The sequence below is a fragment of the Brassica rapa genome, chromosome A03 (genome assembly GCF_000309985.2).
Source record: "Brassica rapa cultivar Chiifu-401-42 chromosome A03, CAAS_Brap_v3.01, whole genome shotgun sequence".
Classification (NCBI taxonomy): Eukaryota; Viridiplantae; Streptophyta; class Magnoliopsida; order Brassicales; family Brassicaceae; genus Brassica; species Brassica rapa.
This window is the reverse complement of record NC_024797.2, coordinates 13,036,038-13,052,275: the sequence shown is the minus strand read 5'-3', so window position 1 is coordinate 13,052,275 and position 16,238 is coordinate 13,036,038. Positions and strand designations below refer to the sequence as shown.

At 36.7% G+C, this 16,238-nt stretch overlaps 5 protein-coding genes across 7 annotated transcripts; 3 read left to right on the top strand and 2 right to left on the bottom strand.

The window, feature by feature from the left end:
• Positions 1-1,210: 1,210 nt before the first annotated feature.
• Positions 1,211-4,927, top strand: LOC103858462 (WD repeat-containing protein PCN). Its single transcript, XM_009135829.3, has 11 exons — positions 1,211-1,369; positions 1,453-1,596; positions 1,690-1,939; positions 2,031-2,094; positions 2,174-2,287; positions 2,380-2,542; positions 2,828-2,975; positions 3,072-3,658; positions 3,738-3,919; positions 4,034-4,294; positions 4,372-4,927. Exons 1-11 carry the CDS (start codon positions 1,211-1,213, stop codon positions 4,703-4,705), a joined length of 2,406 nt encoding a protein of 801 aa, XP_009134077.1. The 3' UTR covers positions 4,706-4,927.
• Positions 4,928-6,787: 1,860 nt separating this feature from the next.
• On the bottom strand, positions 6,788-8,110 carry LOC103858461 (serine/threonine-protein phosphatase 2A 65 kDa regulatory subunit A alpha isoform). 2 transcript variants are annotated; one of them, XM_033288972.1, is made up of 7 exons: positions 8,048-8,110; positions 7,876-7,952; positions 7,709-7,752; positions 7,527-7,619; positions 7,297-7,436; positions 7,152-7,218; positions 6,890-7,064 (listed from the first exon to the last, which is right to left on the bottom strand). In XM_033288972.1, the coding sequence occupies exons 3-7, from the start codon at positions 7,727-7,729 to the stop codon at positions 7,026-7,028; spliced, it is 360 nt and encodes a 119-aa protein (XP_033144863.1). In that variant the 5' UTR covers positions 7,730-7,752; positions 7,876-7,952; positions 8,048-8,110; the 3' UTR covers positions 6,890-7,025. The 2 variants fall into 2 exon arrangements, with proteins under 2 accessions (XP_033144862.1, XP_033144863.1); XM_033288971.1 differs by lacking the exons at positions 7,876-7,952; positions 8,048-8,110 and having other exon boundaries at positions 6,788-7,064; positions 7,709-7,873.
• A 1,303-nt stretch (positions 8,111-9,413) lies between these two features.
• On the top strand, positions 9,414-11,137 carry LOC103858460 (F-box protein At3g12350). 2 transcript variants are annotated; one of them, XM_009135826.3, is made up of 2 exons: positions 9,414-10,380; positions 10,515-11,137. In XM_009135826.3, exons 1-2 carry the CDS (start codon positions 9,649-9,651, stop codon positions 10,908-10,910), a joined length of 1,128 nt encoding a protein of 375 aa, XP_009134074.1. In that variant the 5' UTR covers positions 9,414-9,648; the 3' UTR covers positions 10,911-11,137. The 2 variants fall into 2 exon arrangements, with proteins under 2 accessions (XP_009134074.1, XP_009134072.1); XM_009135824.3 differs by having other exon boundaries at positions 9,414-10,431.
• Positions 11,138-11,843: 706 nt separating this feature from the next.
• Positions 11,844-13,528, bottom strand: LOC103858459 (mannose-P-dolichol utilization defect 1 protein homolog 2). Its single transcript, XM_009135823.3, has 8 exons — positions 13,304-13,528; positions 13,068-13,221; positions 12,923-12,995; positions 12,771-12,837; positions 12,635-12,694; positions 12,346-12,406; positions 12,223-12,264; positions 11,844-12,138 (listed from the first exon to the last, which is right to left on the bottom strand). The coding sequence occupies exons 1-8, from the start codon at positions 13,448-13,450 to the stop codon at positions 12,035-12,037; spliced, it is 708 nt and encodes a 235-aa protein (XP_009134071.1). The 5' UTR covers positions 13,451-13,528; the 3' UTR covers positions 11,844-12,034.
• A 288-nt stretch (positions 13,529-13,816) lies between these two features.
• Positions 13,817-16,080, top strand: LOC103858458 (putative methylesterase 19). Its single transcript, XM_009135822.3, has 3 exons — positions 13,817-15,323; positions 15,397-15,534; positions 15,610-16,080. The coding sequence occupies exons 1-3, from the start codon at positions 14,958-14,960 to the stop codon at positions 15,889-15,891; spliced, it is 786 nt and encodes a 261-aa protein (XP_009134070.1). The 5' UTR covers positions 13,817-14,957; the 3' UTR covers positions 15,892-16,080.
• Positions 16,081-16,238: the final 158 nt, after the last annotated feature.

The window sequence follows — 16,238 nt, the reverse complement described above, 5'->3', positions numbered from 1 at the left end:
CCATATTCTGGTGTATTCTTGGCTGTTACCGCATCTCCCTTGACCATGGAACAAGTCTAACTTAGTTTCTTGAATAGCCCCTCTTCTTGTCTATCGTCATATTCCTAATCGGGGATAGTACACATCCATTTTCGAATAATGTTCTTTGAGTTATGTTGATATGTAGCTCTTCCACCAAATTTGATCTCACCTTCTCAAGTTTGTGCCCTTGTGTAGGTTTCACCCCTTTTCGAAGATAGTTAGACTCTAATACCAAATCATAAACCCTGGTTTTGTATATGTCGCATGCTGACAAATTAATCTTTTAATCCCATGAGTTATAGATATCACACTCAAATCTTAAACGCACCCGCATTCACTGAAAATGAAAAAAGGCACAATTATGAATTGTTCAGTAAAGGCGATCCTACACATGATCACCAACACAAAAGTACATACTACTAGACCATACCATTATACCAAGCATATATCATGTAAAATGTGCAATATATCAAATAAGATCAGCAGATGTATAGCTCCATTGAACCAATAATTCACGAACTACAACTAAACATCTGCTCTCATTGTATATTAGTCAATCAAACAAGAAATTTAACCGTTTTTGTTGTGCCATATATCATATATCACAGCATAATAACATCATATATTATCAGAAGTATTTACGTTCATTATTATCATGCAATATCTTATATCCTCAAAACATGTTATCATGCACCATCTTATACCATCTTATATCATTCCTCATATTATTCAACATACTAAAACTTAATTTTTACACTTGTTGAGAATTTTATTATAAATTATCAACATTTTGAAATATGTGTTTTTTAAACTGGTAAAAAAACTGTTTAAATTTACAACAAATTCTTACAAACAAAATTCACTGAAAATTTTCAATTTGTTTTCAAAGAAACATAAAAAGCTCATGGAAAATATTTCAAAAAATCATTGAAATAGTTCACGGAGAATACGTTGGTCGGAAAATTTGCCTAAAATAGGCATGTTCTCTTGTTTCTATTTGCGTAAATTGAAACTCGGGTCGGGTCGTGTCGGGTGAAATGGAGGAAACCCGAACCCGTTTTAAAAATCGGCCCCCCCCATAAGGCCCTAGGTGAAACCCTCAAACCTAAATGCTTCTTCTTCTTCTTCTTCTTCTTCTTCTTCTTCTTCGCCTCCTCTCAAGTGTACTAGCCCTACTTAGTCGGTCGCCATGCTAGAGTACCGTTGCAGCTCCGTTGATTGGAAGCCATCTCCGGTGGTAGCCCTAGCAAACAGCGCCGACGACACTCAAGTCGCGGCGGCTCGCGAGGACGGTTCTCTAGAAATCTGGCTCGTCTCCCCAGGCGCCGTCGGATGGCACTGTCAACTCGTACGTCCTCTTCCTTCCGATTAGCTCTTTAGCTAAAATCGAATTGGATTCGTGAGTTGATTTGTGTGTTTTCTTATTTTTAGACCATCCACGGCGATCCAAATTCAAGAATCTCGTCCCTTGCTTGGTGCCGTGCTGGTTCCCAAGGGCTACCTTCCGGTCGTCTCTTTTCTTCTAGCATCGATGGTTCCATCTCCGAGTGGGACCTCTTCGACTTAAAGCAGAAAGTGAACCTCTCTTAACTTAACTTCTATCATCTTTTTTAAGGTTTATCAGTTCTCCTACATTTGTGTTATATGTTTCTTTTCCTTACTGTTCAGGTTGTGCTAGATTCCATTGGAATCTCAATCTGGCAAATGGCTGTTTCCCCAACTTACTTACTCTCCATTGATAATCGGATTGAGAAGGAGGAAAGTGAGAGTGAAGATGATTCTGACTCAGAAGAAGAGTTTCATCATGACCACTCAGATAGGCTTCTTGCAGCTGCTTGTGATGATGGCAGTGTCAGGCTGTACCGTATCTCTGACTTCAACAAGTTAACATATTATAGATCATTGCCTAGAGTCAGTGGTATGAACTTCTCCACCCTTATTATAATTATTATCTCAATCCTCTCTTTTTATTTTATTTTACTTTGCTTTGTGGAAAATTATCTTCTTAGGACGTGCTTTAAGTGTTACATGGAGTCCTGATGCACAGAGGATCTTTTCCGGTAGTAGCGATGGGTGAGTATATTATATTTTCTTTATATATCCATGTTTAATTATAAAGGTGTAATTAGTAACTGTTTCTTCTGTGCCGTAGACTGATAAGATGCTGGGACGTTAACACCTGTCAAGAGGTATACAGAATTACAGTTGGTCTCGGAGGACAGGGAAGTAGCTCTGAGATATGTGTTTGGTCTCTTCTTTCTTTGAGGTACAAATTATATTATTTGGCTTTTTAACATTGTGTCTGTTTTCTTTTTTCTTATAGCTGATCTTTGGTTCTCTCATGCTTACTTTTATTAGGTGTGCAGTTCTTGTTAGTGGAGATAGTACAGGATCTGTCCAGTTTTGGGATAGTCAACATGGAACTCTTTTGGAGTCGCACTCTAATCACAAAGGTGATGTTAATTCTCTTGCAGCAGCCCCCAGCCACAATCGAGTCTTTTCTGCTGGTTCGGATGGACAGGTGAATTATATCTCAGTATAATGCAGTTCCTGTTACAACGTTTGAGTTTTAGAATATGGTTGACTTTGATATAAGATTATTATGGTGATTGTGAACAGCTGTCTTTTATGTAAATTTCTTTTGTTGACACACCTTTTGACAAATACTTTGACCAATTGTAAAGAGTTCCAGTACATGAACAGAAGAATGCTTTTCTGAAATTGATATACATATATATATATATATATATTTTTTTTTTTTTCTAATTGTGTCAACGTTCTAATTGTCTGGTCATCGTATCTGTAGGTTATTCTCTACAAGCTCTCTGGTAGTACAAACAGTTCTCAAGATTTGAAGCCTTCTTCCTCTCAGAAATGGGATTATATTGGTTATGTTAAGGCTCATACACATGACATCAGAGCTCTTACAGTTGCTGTGCCAATTAGTCGAGAAGGTCATAGTCTTTTCCGGATGCGTACTATATCTAGAAGCTTGTTGGTCTTTTTTTTGTTATTATATTATTTTCTTACTCCCATTTTTTTTTCTGCAGATCCCTTTCCGGATGATACGTTGCCAGATAAGAGTGGTGCACGTAAGCATCGCAAGAAAGGGAAGCCGGTTGACTTCACTTACCATAAATGGGCTCATTTGGGTGTTCCGATGCTTATTTCCGCTGGGGATGACGCAAAGCTTTTTGCTTATTCAATTCAGGAGTTCACTAAGTTCTCACCACATGATATTTGTCCTGCGCCTCAGAGAGTACCCATTCAAATGGTACACAAGTCGGTGTTCAATCAGACTTCTCTCCTCCTGGTTCAGGGTATTAGTGATTTAGATATTCTTAGGCTTAACCTAAGCACTGATTCTAGTGGACGTGCCTCAACAAAGCCATTGGTTCGTGTTAAAAGTAGAGATTCCAGGAAGATCATCTGCAGTGCAATCTCCAACACCGGATCACTCTTTGCTTATTCTGACCAAATTGGCCTCAGTCTGTTTGAGTTAAAGAAGAATGAAATTGCAAAGAGCCCGTGGAGTGTCAGTAGAAGACGACTTCCCACACTTCCATTTGCGCATTCCATGATTTTCAGTTCAGACTGCTCTCGATTGATATTAGCAGGACATGATAGAAGGATATATGTACGTGCCGGAGTTGTGTAATGAATTAGTTGTATTGTTTGAGTATACTCTTAACTTCTGAATCACATTTTGTTGGCAGGCTATTGACGTTAGTAATATGGAACTAGTATATACTTTTACACCATGTCGGGAGGAACATGAAGGTGAATCTCCACCTATGGAGCCTCCTATAACAAAACTTTATACCAGCTCAGATGATCAATGGCTAGCCGCTATCAATTGCTTTGGAGACATATATGTATTCAACCTCGAAACACAAAGGTGTGGACTATGTGAAGCTTTGCTGCTTAATTCTATTTATGCTACAAAGATTAATCATGCTGCTTTGACTTTGGTATTGAAGTTGAAAGTTTTATGTTGGCTTTAACTTGACAGGCAACACTGGTTCATATCAAGGCTTGATGGTGCATCTGTTACAGCTGCTGGTTTTCATCCTTGGAATAACAATGCGCTTGTGATCTCAACCTCCTCGAACCAGGTCTTTGCTTTTGATGTAGAGGCTAGACAGTTGGGCAAGTGGTCGCTTCTACACACAAACGTTCTGCCAAAGAGGTACCAGGAGTTTCCTGGGGAGGTCATTGGACTCTCATTCTCACCTTCTCCAAATTCATCGTCTGTAATAGTTTACAGTTCCAGGTACTTGTTGCATTATTTATTTAGCTTAGTCAATCGGCATGTGACTGTAACAACTTGATATCTTGTTTGCATAACAGGGCGAAGTGTTTAATCGACTTTGGGAAGCCCGTAGAAGAAGATGAAGAAAATGATTTACCAAACGGCAATCTATCTAAAAGTCTAGAAGGTAAACTTGTCAACATGGGCTTGAAATTGGGGAAAGGTACAAACCGAAAACGTCGGTTAGAGGAGTATCAGTTAGAGGGTAAGAGTAAAGGGAGAAAGAACTTTGAAATCTTACCCTCGAAACACCCAGTTTTGTTTGTGGGTCACCTCTCTAAAAACTCAATCATGGTGATAGAAAAACCGTGGATTGAAGTTGTTAAGAGTTTGGAAACTCAACCAGTGGACAGACATATTTTTGGGACTTGAAACAGAAAGATTTGTTTTGTCTGAAGAAGATGGTCACTTTTTTGTCTGGTGAAGTAGAAAGGGCTAATAGAGATGTTGAGAGTGGAGAAGTTATCTGTTTACATCTTTTTTTCGTTGTCTTTAAGTATTGATGAATCCATATGTTTTGTAATGCTGCCACAGAACATGAATTTTTGTTCAACTTAAGTTTGACTTTCTTTTGAGACTTATTGGTTCAAAAAATGAAATAGATTGCACAATCAGTTAGCATAAAGGTTGAAGTTGGCCATATTCCACCTATCAATTGTTTTTTTTTTGCTTCACAAAAATAAGCAATGCTGATATAATCCTCTTACCAATCTTTACATTTCCCAGGTGTTGTCGAGAATGTTTGACACAAGATCATCGACTCTATAACATAAGACTCAAAATCCCGTAATTTGCTTTATTGAACTTGAATGCACAATATCAATACTAGATTTATGGCTTGGTTATGCCTTGTAAAGAGTACAAACTTTCTTTTTGGCATTAACCTCAACTAAAAACTATTTAATCTGAATTCAACATGTTCGAAATGAAAACACGAATCCAAAGTGACTTATTTGAAATTCGTTTATTAAGCGATCAAATATTCTATTATAGGAAAAAAGACAGTGTGGTGGGAAAACAGCATTTCTTATGTAACATATTGCAATATGTTCAATTTATACTTTACTAGGGGCATTCCGGCGCTACGCGCCGGGTTCGTATATCTTGGTATCTAATAAGTTGAAGAAGATTTGTTTGATTAATTTGATAGAGGTTAGTGGAAGTAGTGTAGAAAGGATGCATTTGATCTATTTTAATATGTGTGTATGACGTTGTGAGAAAGAATATATTTTAGAACTATGATTATTAGCAAAAGTAAAAAAAAAAAGTATCAACGGGAATTAAAACATAGGAAACCTCATATTAAATCGAAGTGATCGGAATATCATAGATGGCTATTTCTACATATGGACAACTTATATTTCTACGAAGCCATGAAAAATGGAAACTATGGCCACAAGAAAGATAAGGTTGTTTCCATAATTGTAATTCTCGAAGCATACAGTGCACGTATTTTCTTCCACAGTTAGAGGTCTATTAGTTTTTTCAAAATCGGTGAAGATAAGGTTGATATCTAGTAAACTATGAGGTTTACGGGTCGTAGCCATGTCATATATATGTTGGGATTTTTTTCTTGTTGTATCAGTTTGTTTTAAGGACCACTTACGTCGAGTAAATGTTTTTTGTTGAGTTGACTGTTCTTTTTATTAGTAGTGTTTTTAAGTAGCTTTTAAATACGATGTTGAACTATATTAATAACTGAACCATTATTTGATTGTGGTAAAGGATTCTTATGGTGTAAAGTACCATAACAATCGTTATGTGAACTTATAATTTAAAAGTTAGAAGGAGTTGCTAAAATTTAGAGTTAAGCATAGCATATAATTAGGATTTTGTAATTTTCATTTAATCGACTATATAGTATTTTGGAAAGTATTATATCTCCAGTTTGTTATCTATATGTTTTGTATTTTTTTTTGTAGTAAAACAACAACGTATTTTAAAGTATTTAAATAACAAAAAATATTAGTAATGACAGGAATCTCTCTATAGTTTTTTTTTGTTCATGAATCAATAAATGAATGAATTGAATAAGCGATCAGAGAGTAAATATATTTTTTTTATTAAAAGACTCGACCTGGGCAAGTGATTGCTTTTTTAATTCTTTTTCTTTTCTTGCATGCTTATTGTTATTATGCTACGTAGCAATTATGATCAAAGTTCAATCTAGCTTAAATTAAATTGATATTTCTGTAAACCCTGAATATCGTATTTATTATTTTGAATATATTTCTTGATCTCCATCACACAAGTAATTAGTGAAATTCTAGAAAAAAACTTATTCAGAATATATACACGTTAACCCAATACATATTAAATTTATATTTGAGTGAAGCTAAACGTTTGACATTTCTGAACAACGTAGGACCCTCATCTAGTGATTATTACCTTTAGTTGTTATTTTCATAGTTGTTTACATTAACAAACCAATGAAATAGCAGGCAACAACACAAATAATAGGATTAAAAGATTATATATCACTAATATATAAATGCAGTTCATAGCCAGCAATCGAAAATGGTGTTTTACGCAAACAAACCAGGTAATAACAAAGAACACAAAGGATTAAAGATTATATATATATCACTAACACATTTGAAAAAATATATTTAGGATTGTGCAGCTGCAGCATCGTCAATGGAACGAAGCGCTTGGTTTGCAAAATAGCGAACATCAACATCAGGGTCCTCGCTCAGGTCCACCAAACACTGAGTATTGTTTTCTCCACCACCTACAATTTTGTTGATACAAACAAAGCTCAACAACCTGCATTATATATTCGATGCAATTGTGTTATATGTTTAATCTCTCATCTTACTGATTGGTCGACTATGGGGATGAGAGATTGCAGAAGTTTTGCAACATTGAACTTGACGTTTGGAACTCTGCAAAGATACGCACGACACGTCAAAACTAAGATGTTTTCTTGAAGAAGTTAGCAAAGTCATCTCTATTGTTATCACCTGTCTTTTGATGCCTCAGCCACCACAGGAAGAAACTTAGAGCATGTAATTTCAGATCCCATCACAGGAGCCATGAGAGATATTGCTCGTAGAACCATCATCCTATGTAGATAGTGCGGATTTGTGACCATGTCCAATACCTGTTTACATTGAAAGAACAAAAAAAAAAGGTCAATAGATGGAACATTATCTATGCAGCCCAAAGAATACCGATGATAATAAGAACAAACCTGTGGAACCAAGTGTTGCATTGCCCACTCAGGACCAAACTCTTCTGCAAAGCGCTTTAGGTTGTTTGCTGCAGCTTCACGGATAGAGTAGACCTGAAAGAGGAGAGAGGAGAACAACGTCAATATCCAGAATCACAAGTGGATGATTAATTAATACCAACATCAAAGGATTTAAGGTAAACCTTGTTTTGCAGCCATTGCATGCAAAGGGCTCCAAGCTAGTATACTGTCAACGAAATTCTTAAAATGGGATTACCATCGTTTTCCACACCTTAGTGAGTTCATCATGTGTGAAATAGCAGGCAGCAGCAACAGCATGTGTTATGGAAAGAGATAGAGGAATCTAAACCTGTTGACGAGAAGCTCCTTTTCACTGATCATGTACTCATCTTCATGTTCTGTTCCTTTCTCAATTGAATCAGCAACCTATGTCATGTTGGCGAGTCAGGATCAAGAAACACTCATGTCCACGGAAAAAAACTTAACAACTAATTCAATATGTAAATAACCATTCCACTAACCTTCCCAAACAACACCTTCCACACGGTGCTGTGTGCGAAAGAAAAAATCTCTTGGAACTTATTCATTAAATTGATTGTAAATCATTTGCATAAGTAGACGGCGCTGTTAAAGAAAAAAAATAAAAACATCAATATTCTGTAAAAACAAACACGTGAAGACAAGATGAAACAGATTTGTAGACGAACCTCAGCAGACGGACCTCTGCGGTGTTAGAGCATCGCCCGGCTATGGAAATAATTGCTGTTGGAAATCATTTGCGAAGTCGTTTGCCTTGTACTCAACATCGAAAAAATGAGAGACATTTACAGGGGAAGCTCGAACCAGTTACGGTGGAAAACGAAGAGGTATTTTTTTTTTTACAGAGTTCGGATTGACGGTTTGGTTTCGTGAATTCGGCGAGGTTGCTTCTGGAAGAAGAAGTCGACGACCAACCCTAAGCACTTTTGGTTCTCTAACGGGCCAAATGTACGGGCCAAACCAATTCCATTAAATTAAAGCCCAGCTATCTATAACACTAAAAGTCAGACGGAACCGAAGAGAAAAAACGCGAGGGCCTGGTTAGACGACACGTGTCGGCAATTGCCTCTCCTTCTATGCTGACGTAGCGCAAGGAGGAGAGAGGCAAGTCAACTTTATTGTATAAGATATGGTCGTGTTAAAACATATTTCAACTTTCAAAAATATCACATTACATACTTAATGTTTATTTTTTTTGGCTAAATCATACCTCGATCATCACATATGCTACCACATCATCTAATTTTGTTGACTTAGATGCTACGTCAGCTAATTTTGCTGACGAAAATGTATAATTTTATTTTAATATATGATGACATATATAAATACATCTTTATTTTAATATATCATCCTTCTAAATAATTTGTCATACATTTGATGACATACAAATTCATTTAAGTGAAGATTTTGCAGATGTATTTATCAAGGTGTTTCAAACTACTACTTTAAAGAGTTCATCATATTAGATTACATCATTTCAAAAATTTCAATTGATGTTCACATGAGTGAATGCTAATTCTCTACATTCTTTTTTTCTCATAAACATAATGTTTTTCATTGAATTTCTCTAGTAAGATTTTTAATGAGTTATCAATAGCATCTTTATGTTTTATAGAGTATTTTGTATAATGGACATATGAAAAGGAATGCTATCAATTTTTAGATATGGATATCTATCATGAATTATATAACAAGATTGTATATATATTTTTATTTCAATTTCAAATATTATATTTCTATATATATATATATATATTTAATTTCCTATCAAGAACACACTATGGACTTACCTCTTTCTCTTTTCAACAAAAAAAAAAAAGTTTTCATTTTATTTTTATTTTTTCCTTTCTGGCTCTAAATTTATGGATCAGAAAATTTACATCCTTACCTATACGTGAATGGTTCAATTCGGAAACATCAAACTCGGGCCAGACCAAACCAAACCAGTTTCACACCTTCTGTCTCCCTTTTGGCTGCCGCATATTCGGTTTTGAAACTTTCTGAAAGAAACTTTCACAATTCCGATTACCTTATTATCCCGAAACTCTCAGCTAATCATCTTCACATTCTATCTGAAAAAAAAATGGCACTTGCCTTGTGCGATATCCCCGAGGATCTCCAGCTCCGCATCTTATCCTTCCTCTCACCCACAGAGATCTGCAGCTTCGCCTGCACATCGAAACGCTTCGCCTCGCTTTGTCGCGAAGACCGCAAAATCTGGCACGCCGTGTGCGATCGAAGATGGGGGAAGAAGACTCAGATCCAGAAATGGGGAAACGGTCGAATCGCGTATAAGCTCCTCTACAGGACTCTGAAGCGGTTGGAGAATCTGATCGGATTCTGGCGGCTCTGCGGTCGAGCAAACCCCGCCGATTCATCGCCGCCGCTGGTTTTCTTCGAGTGGGGCTCCTCCTTCGTCTTGGGATCTAGGGTTTTGGCCATCAACGACGACACGTATCGGGTGCGGAAAACGCCGTTTCTTGTTTTGGGTATCTCATCGGAGGGGAGGACAGAGAGCTTTCTTGATCTCGATGGGAATCATAGATCTGGTGTCTCTGTGGATCTAAGCGATTTGGAGAGAAGCAGTCTCGTCCCTGTGGATGTGAATTTCATGGGGAACGGTCATATCATGGTTGAGGAGCAGAAGAGTAAAGGATCTAGCTCAGGGGATGATGACGAGAGCGAGGATGTTGTTTCGGAGATGTATACTCAGTTGGCGAATAGGACGAGTCCAGGAGGTGATAGAAGGAGAAAGAGGAAGAAGGAGAAGGAGAGACAAGCGAGGATCAAGTGGGAGCCTGAACATTTCATCAAGGTTTCTGACTTCTCGCCTACGCTTGCTAAACCATTACAAGGCTTGTGGAAGGTCTCTGCCTCCTTGGTTTCATTCATTATGTTTCTGTTCATTTCATTACAGTGATGGTAAGTTGATTAAATTGAAATCGGCAGGGTTTCTGTGAGGGAAGGAACCTGGAGTTGTATTTGGTCAAATACGATGAAGTTGGAGGTGTTATTTGCAAAAAAGTAGAGGACTTGTCTCTCTCACGGCAAACTTCTCCTGTGTTCTGGACACCCAACCATGCCTTCATCAGATCTCCGTTTTCCGTGGAAGAAGAGATGATATTGGATAGTCGGATCCGTATCACCCCTCTCCACGGAGAAGTTCATGAGCAAGTTATATCTGGAATGCTCTACATGAACTCTAGTTACGATCCGGGAGAAGGACGGGTCTGGTTGTATGAAAATGGGACTTTTGGTTTCGGGTTTCTTCGAGATCAGTTTATCACTGATCTCAAACGTGTTGCCTTAGAAGATGGTTGTCTGGCTGATGTGTTAGATGCTTAAGAATGATTTGCTTTGTTGGTTCTTGCCTTGGCCTGTGAATTATGTTGGTGGTGGATGGATATGATCAACTTCTCTGTACATACAAGACTTAGGTGACTGTTGCTTTCAAATTTAGTTTCAGACCAATTGGTTTAAACTTGGATGGTGGAATCGCCTTGTATTTATTTGTATTCTGTAGATTGTAAGTTTGCCAGGATAAAATAATTTATTTGTGGTTTTACTTCGGAGACCAGAAGTTTTTTTTATTCATGAATTCTTGCGATTGTGTTTACACTTGCCTATATATAAATTGTGATTATCCGCTTTATGATAACGAAATCACAATCCCGTCGATTTTATATTGACACTTCGAGTTCTTAAACTAATTCCAAGAATCTATAATCCTGCACTGGCTAAACCTGATCAACTCAAGTTCGAGTTCAAGTAATTCTTGTTGAGATGAGTACACCTTGTGATTTGTTATGTTTCCTCCTTTTGCAAGTTGAAGATATGAGTCATATGACTGTGCTATGGAGCCGAGTTGTCTAATTCTTTCAAAGAGTACCAAAATGTATACCATACTTTGTTCTGGTTTAGTAAATTGTATTCTTGGTTAGAGTAATTGTATATAACACCAAGGTAACCGAGTTTTGTAGGAGAAATCAATTTCACAAATTCTCTTTGTTCATAAAATGGTTGTCTTTTGACCAAAAAAAAAGAATGGTTATGTCTGTCAGTTGTAGAGCAAAGGTAATAACAACAGATTTAAGTTCTTTGTCAAAGAAAGTGTATTCACATTATGTCATCAAAGTTTAGAGTTAAGTACATGCATATATATTCCGATCTAAAGACCACACCCTAACTTCCATCGGGTTTTTGATATTGATTATTGTACCAAAGAATCATACCATTTCGTGTAGTTCCAGGTTTAGCTATCATAACAACACATAGGAAAGAATCAATCCGACTTCAAACAGCTACCTTACTATCAGAATCAAGTTGAAACCCATACAGTGAACAAAGTCTGATCATCCTTGAAAAGGGATATTAAAAAGAAAAACAATAACTGCAACATTGATTAATCTCTTTTTTGTTTGTTTGGAGCCTACAACACCAGTATTTAATTTAGGATATCTTTCTACCTTTCAATTGGCTTTCTTCTCCTTTGCTGCAGCAGCCTTCTGATACATGAGAATCTGACTCAGGATGGTTCCGTTGGTGAAGACTCCAAGAGCAAATCCCGTAAGAACTATGGACAAGTTAAGGAAAAGAACAGATTTCTATCGAGCATATAATAAAACCAAATATATGATTTAAAATGTGCAAAGGATACTGCTAACTGGGGCATTTTCCTGGATACTGGTGAAAACTCTCACTGCGAGGTAAGCAAACAAATATTAATTATTACAATACAGTTGGAAAATAGAGAAGACACACATCAAAGGAGCCCTCTTACCAATGGAACCAGCGAAGTTCATGAAGAAAGTTAAGAAACTGAGTTCTCCAGTGCTTTTGTTCTGTAAAGAGAGACAGAAAGTAATGCGAGGCATAAGCTGCAGGGTTGAAACGATTTCTTTTGTGCATAATCTATAGAAATATTTGTTGTTTATATACTATACTATGACAGTTAGCTATAAACTGACATGACTAAAAGATTATGAGCAGCTCTGGATACGTGACTGAAGCTAAAAACAGTATTCACAAGTATCTAGAAAGACTATTCCAGTATATATATATATACTCACTCTGAAGTTCTTCCATATCTGAGGGAGTCTGGCAAACAGAAATATCGCATGTTGTGAAGCCTACAATAAAGATAAACCATCAAAACGTATTCCTACACAGAGTTAAGTGAATAAAACAAAAGCCATTGTTCCTCACATAAAGAGCGTCAAAAAGCGTTGGATTAATCTGCCCAGCAAGCACAGTTGGTGCTACAGCACAATATCTATAAAGCGCTTGATATTAAGAAAATACAAAACAGAAGAAGAGTCTGAAACTCAAAGCTAGGAACATTCTTTAAAAAAGGATACAGGAGCGCTCTAAACCAAGTTGTCATAGGGACAGGTTGCGAGTAATAATAGATGCAAGCAACCAAGATTAAAGCTGCAATGATAAGGCAGCTATTAGTTACAAAACCATAAAGATGATCATTCGAGAGAGAGAAAGAGAAGGCACCTTGAATCAAAAGAAAAGCCATTTCACCAAAGGCCGAAAAGGGAAGACCTTTGTGAAGGCAATACGCGAGAGAAATTGTATAGCCAACCACTTCGAGCTCAAATGCCACAACACTAAGGCCTCGTACGCTTTTGTGGTGCACGATTTTCATTATCTACAGTATTTATTATACAACAAAAAATTGGTTATTAATCAAAAGTTTGGAGAGATTAGTAGATCTAACTGATTTGATATACCTGAGGGAGCTTGACGGTGATGGAAGCAGCGACGAGGATGTAGCCGAGGAGCTTGGAAATTAGAGGAAGAAGACAATCTTTCTCCGGGAATTCTCCGTTCCGGAGAGATCCCATCGCACAGCTCAAATCGATCCCTAGATACTCCATTTTTTTTTTTGTTCTTCCCTTCCTTCCTTGCTGATTTTGACTTTAATCTTATGTCCCAAAAAAGTTCTCTTATATACCCATCTTATAATAAATAATAAATAATAAATCATTTTTTTTTAAAATATAAATAGATCAAATTAGCTCAATATACTTAAAAGGTTGTGATACCATACAAATGGGGGAAAATAGTAACGATTGAGGAAAGAAAATTAGAAAGATATAAGGTATGAAGTGTAAATAGGAGATATTTGGTGTGTAAGAAGTACAAATTCTCTATAAAATATGACCTAAAAGCAAAAAATAATAATCTTTATAGCTTAATTCAACGGTGAATCATGGGTTCAAACACTTTCGAGTTTATGACGGTAATAATATGGTAACTAGCAACTGAATGTTATATATAAACTTATTTTTATATTATTATTTATTAGTATTTATTTACGTATTATGTATATAATTAAATTAAGGTAAAAACATAAATCAAAACAATAAATCTTGTTTATTTATGATATTTTTTTGTAAATAAATTAAAACAATCATTTTATTTAAACTAATTGTGGATTTATATTCACTGTACAATCGATTCAACATTTAATTAAACTAAATCATAATCTCGAACTGGATCCTAAAGAACCAACGATCTCAAGCATAACATTAAGCTCGGAACCTGCACCAGAACTAGATGGCAACTCGAGACACGTCAGTCTCTGGAGAGCTATTGTTGGAGGCAACTTTCACCTCGCTCCAGACCGATTCGAGAACCTGACCCGGAGTCGGCTGGACAAGAAAATAGACAGCAGACCCAAACCCATCCCAAGCAAGAAAGACGATCCATGCCGAGCTTACACAGTCAAATCCGAGGTGAAAGAGAGTCAAATCATTAAAGGAGGTCAATAAAAGTCATGATACCCGCCCGAGATCACACAACCATTATGATCTAATCTTGAAGACTTATATATAAAAGAGAGATCAAGGTCAAAATAATGGGATTCAAATTCTTCTGGAGTAATACTATATTTTCAATATGTACATGTCTTTTTTTTAGATACTTTTTGTTTTAATACTAGTTTTCTACTTGTATTATCAATCAAATACACTTGTTTATTTGAAATAATCAATATACAGTACAATCTTTTATATATTTCTTCTTATACATGTAGCGAAACTCTAAACCTAATTTCTGAAATGAATTTGGAGATCCATCAATCATTTCCTGGAAATCGCGCACAGATTTGCTTGACTTTATGTGATGAAAATGTATTTGGATACAAATAAGTGTTTTCTTGCAATTGGATCTTCCTAAAGTTTCAGACTTTTATAGCTTTCTATATTGCTTCTATGTTTCAAATAAAATGAAATAAGCTAACATTCAATGTAGTGTTGGTTTGGCATTCTCTGGATCTTAGAAAACGACCAAAACCTAACAGTCAATGTACACAAAGTATTATGTGAAACAACCGTCTATTATATAAACTGTTGAACCAAGATGTAGAAAATAAAAAAAGCAATGGACAGGCAGAAGCGAATTGTGCTCATTCATGGGCTCTGCCACGGCGCATGGTCTTGGTACAAAGTGAAACCGCAGCTGGAGGCGGCAGGGCTCTGTGTAACTGCAGTTGATCTAGCTTCGTCGGGTATAAATATGACCAGATTGGAAGAGATTCAGACTTTAGAAGATTACTGCAAACCATTGCTTGAGTTTCTGAGCTCGCTTTGCTCAGATGACGAAAAGGTGATTCTTGTTGCTCATAGCATGGGAGGAATATGCGCTGCACTTGCTGCTGACATCTTCCCTTGTAAGATTGCTGCTATTGCCTTCTTGACAGGTTTCATGCCTGACACAAGAAACCCACCTGCTTATGTGTACGAAAAGGTAGCATAAACATATGACGCTGATTTAGTATGATCTCTGGCGAATGATTCTTATATTTGACTGAAACTTGCAGTTCTTAAAAAGCATTCCACGAGAGGAATGGTTGGACACCGTGTTGGGGAAGTACGGGAAACCTGATTGTCCTCTAGATTTTGCTCTTTTGGGACCAAAGTTCATGGCCAAGAAAGTGTATCAACTCTCTCCACGTAAAGTAAGACTCCAAGCTTAATAAATAAAACTCTTCTTTTTATTCAACCTTTTTGTTGATTGTTGTCGTGCGGACTAGGATCTTGAATTGGCGAAAATGTTGGTGAGGGCAAACCCCTTCGTTACAAACAATCTGGCTGGGACAAGAAGCTTCAGTGAAGATGGATACGGATCCATTACACGTATATATATAATATCTGGAGAGAGTAATATAGTACGTGAGGATTACCAGCGTTGGATGATCAGGAACTTTCAGCCAAAAGAAGTAATGGAGATCAAAGATGCAGATCAAATGCCTATGATCTCCAGACCTCATGAAGTCTGTGCTCTTCTCTTGGAAATCGCTTGTAAATATGCATAAATAAACCTCCTGAAGTCTCTACTGTATCGACTACAGTAATAATAATTATAATAATTAATAAGCCATATGAAAATGCATCTATATGTATGATAACTAAGCAGAAGATAATTTTAGTACAAGTGGTTATATAAATAAGATCTTGTGGTAATTCTATTTCTAAATTATTAACAAATTTTGGCTTCAACTCAAGTAATATATGTGCATCAAACTTGAAATGTGATCTCTAAGATTCATTATATATACAAAACACAAGCGTAAGAGCGTCATTCAATGGTATATTAATACTGTAGAAAGGAGGTTCATGTTCTCTGCAAACGTTTAACCAATGCATAAAGACGTAGGGAGTG

Coding starts and splice junctions, on each gene's coding strand:
- LOC103858462 (XM_009135829.3), top strand. CDS start 1,211: ATGCTAGAGTACCGTTGCAGCTCCGTTGATTGGAAGCCATCTCCGGTG. Junction 2,095..2,173: donor TTTTCCGGTAGTAGCGATGG/GTGAGTATATTA, acceptor TCTGTGCCGTAG/ACTGATAAGATGCTGGGACG. Junction 3,659..3,737: donor GACATGATAGAAGGATATAT/GTACGTGCCGGA, acceptor TTTTGTTGGCAG/GCTATTGACGTTAGTAATAT.
- LOC103858461 (XM_033288972.1), bottom strand. CDS start 7,729: ATGCAATGGCTGCAAAACAAG. Junction 7,620..7,708: donor TGCAATGGCTGCAAAACAAG/GTTTACCTTAAA, acceptor CTCCTCTTTCAG/GTCTACTCTATCCGTGAAGC. Junction 7,437..7,526: donor TGCAACACTTGGTTCCACAG/GTTTGTTCTTAT, acceptor CAATGTAAACAG/GTATTGGACATGGTCACAAA.
- LOC103858460 (XM_009135824.3), top strand. CDS start 9,649: ATGGCACTTGCCTTGTGCGATATCCCCGAGGATCTCCAGCTCCGCATC. Junction 10,432..10,514: donor CATTACAAGGCTTGTGGAAG/GTCTCTGCCTCC, acceptor TGAAATCGGCAG/GGTTTCTGTGAGGGAAGGAA.
- LOC103858459 (XM_009135823.3), bottom strand. CDS start 13,450: ATGGAGTATCTAGGGATCGATTTGAGCTGTGCGATGGGATCTCTCCGG. Junction 13,222..13,303: donor TCACCGTCAAGCTCCCTCAG/GTATATCAAATC, acceptor TAAATACTGTAG/ATAATGAAAATCGTGCACCA. Junction 12,407..12,634: donor AGATATGGAAGAACTTCAGA/GTGAGTATATAT, acceptor CTCTCTTTACAG/AACAAAAGCACTGGAGAACT.
- LOC103858458 (XM_009135822.3), top strand. CDS start 14,958: ATGGACAGGCAGAAGCGAATTGTGCTCATTCATGGGCTCTGCCACGGC. Junction 15,324..15,396: donor CTGCTTATGTGTACGAAAAG/GTAGCATAAACA, acceptor TGAAACTTGCAG/TTCTTAAAAAGCATTCCACG. Junction 15,535..15,609: donor ATCAACTCTCTCCACGTAAA/GTAAGACTCCAA, acceptor CGTGCGGACTAG/GATCTTGAATTGGCGAAAAT.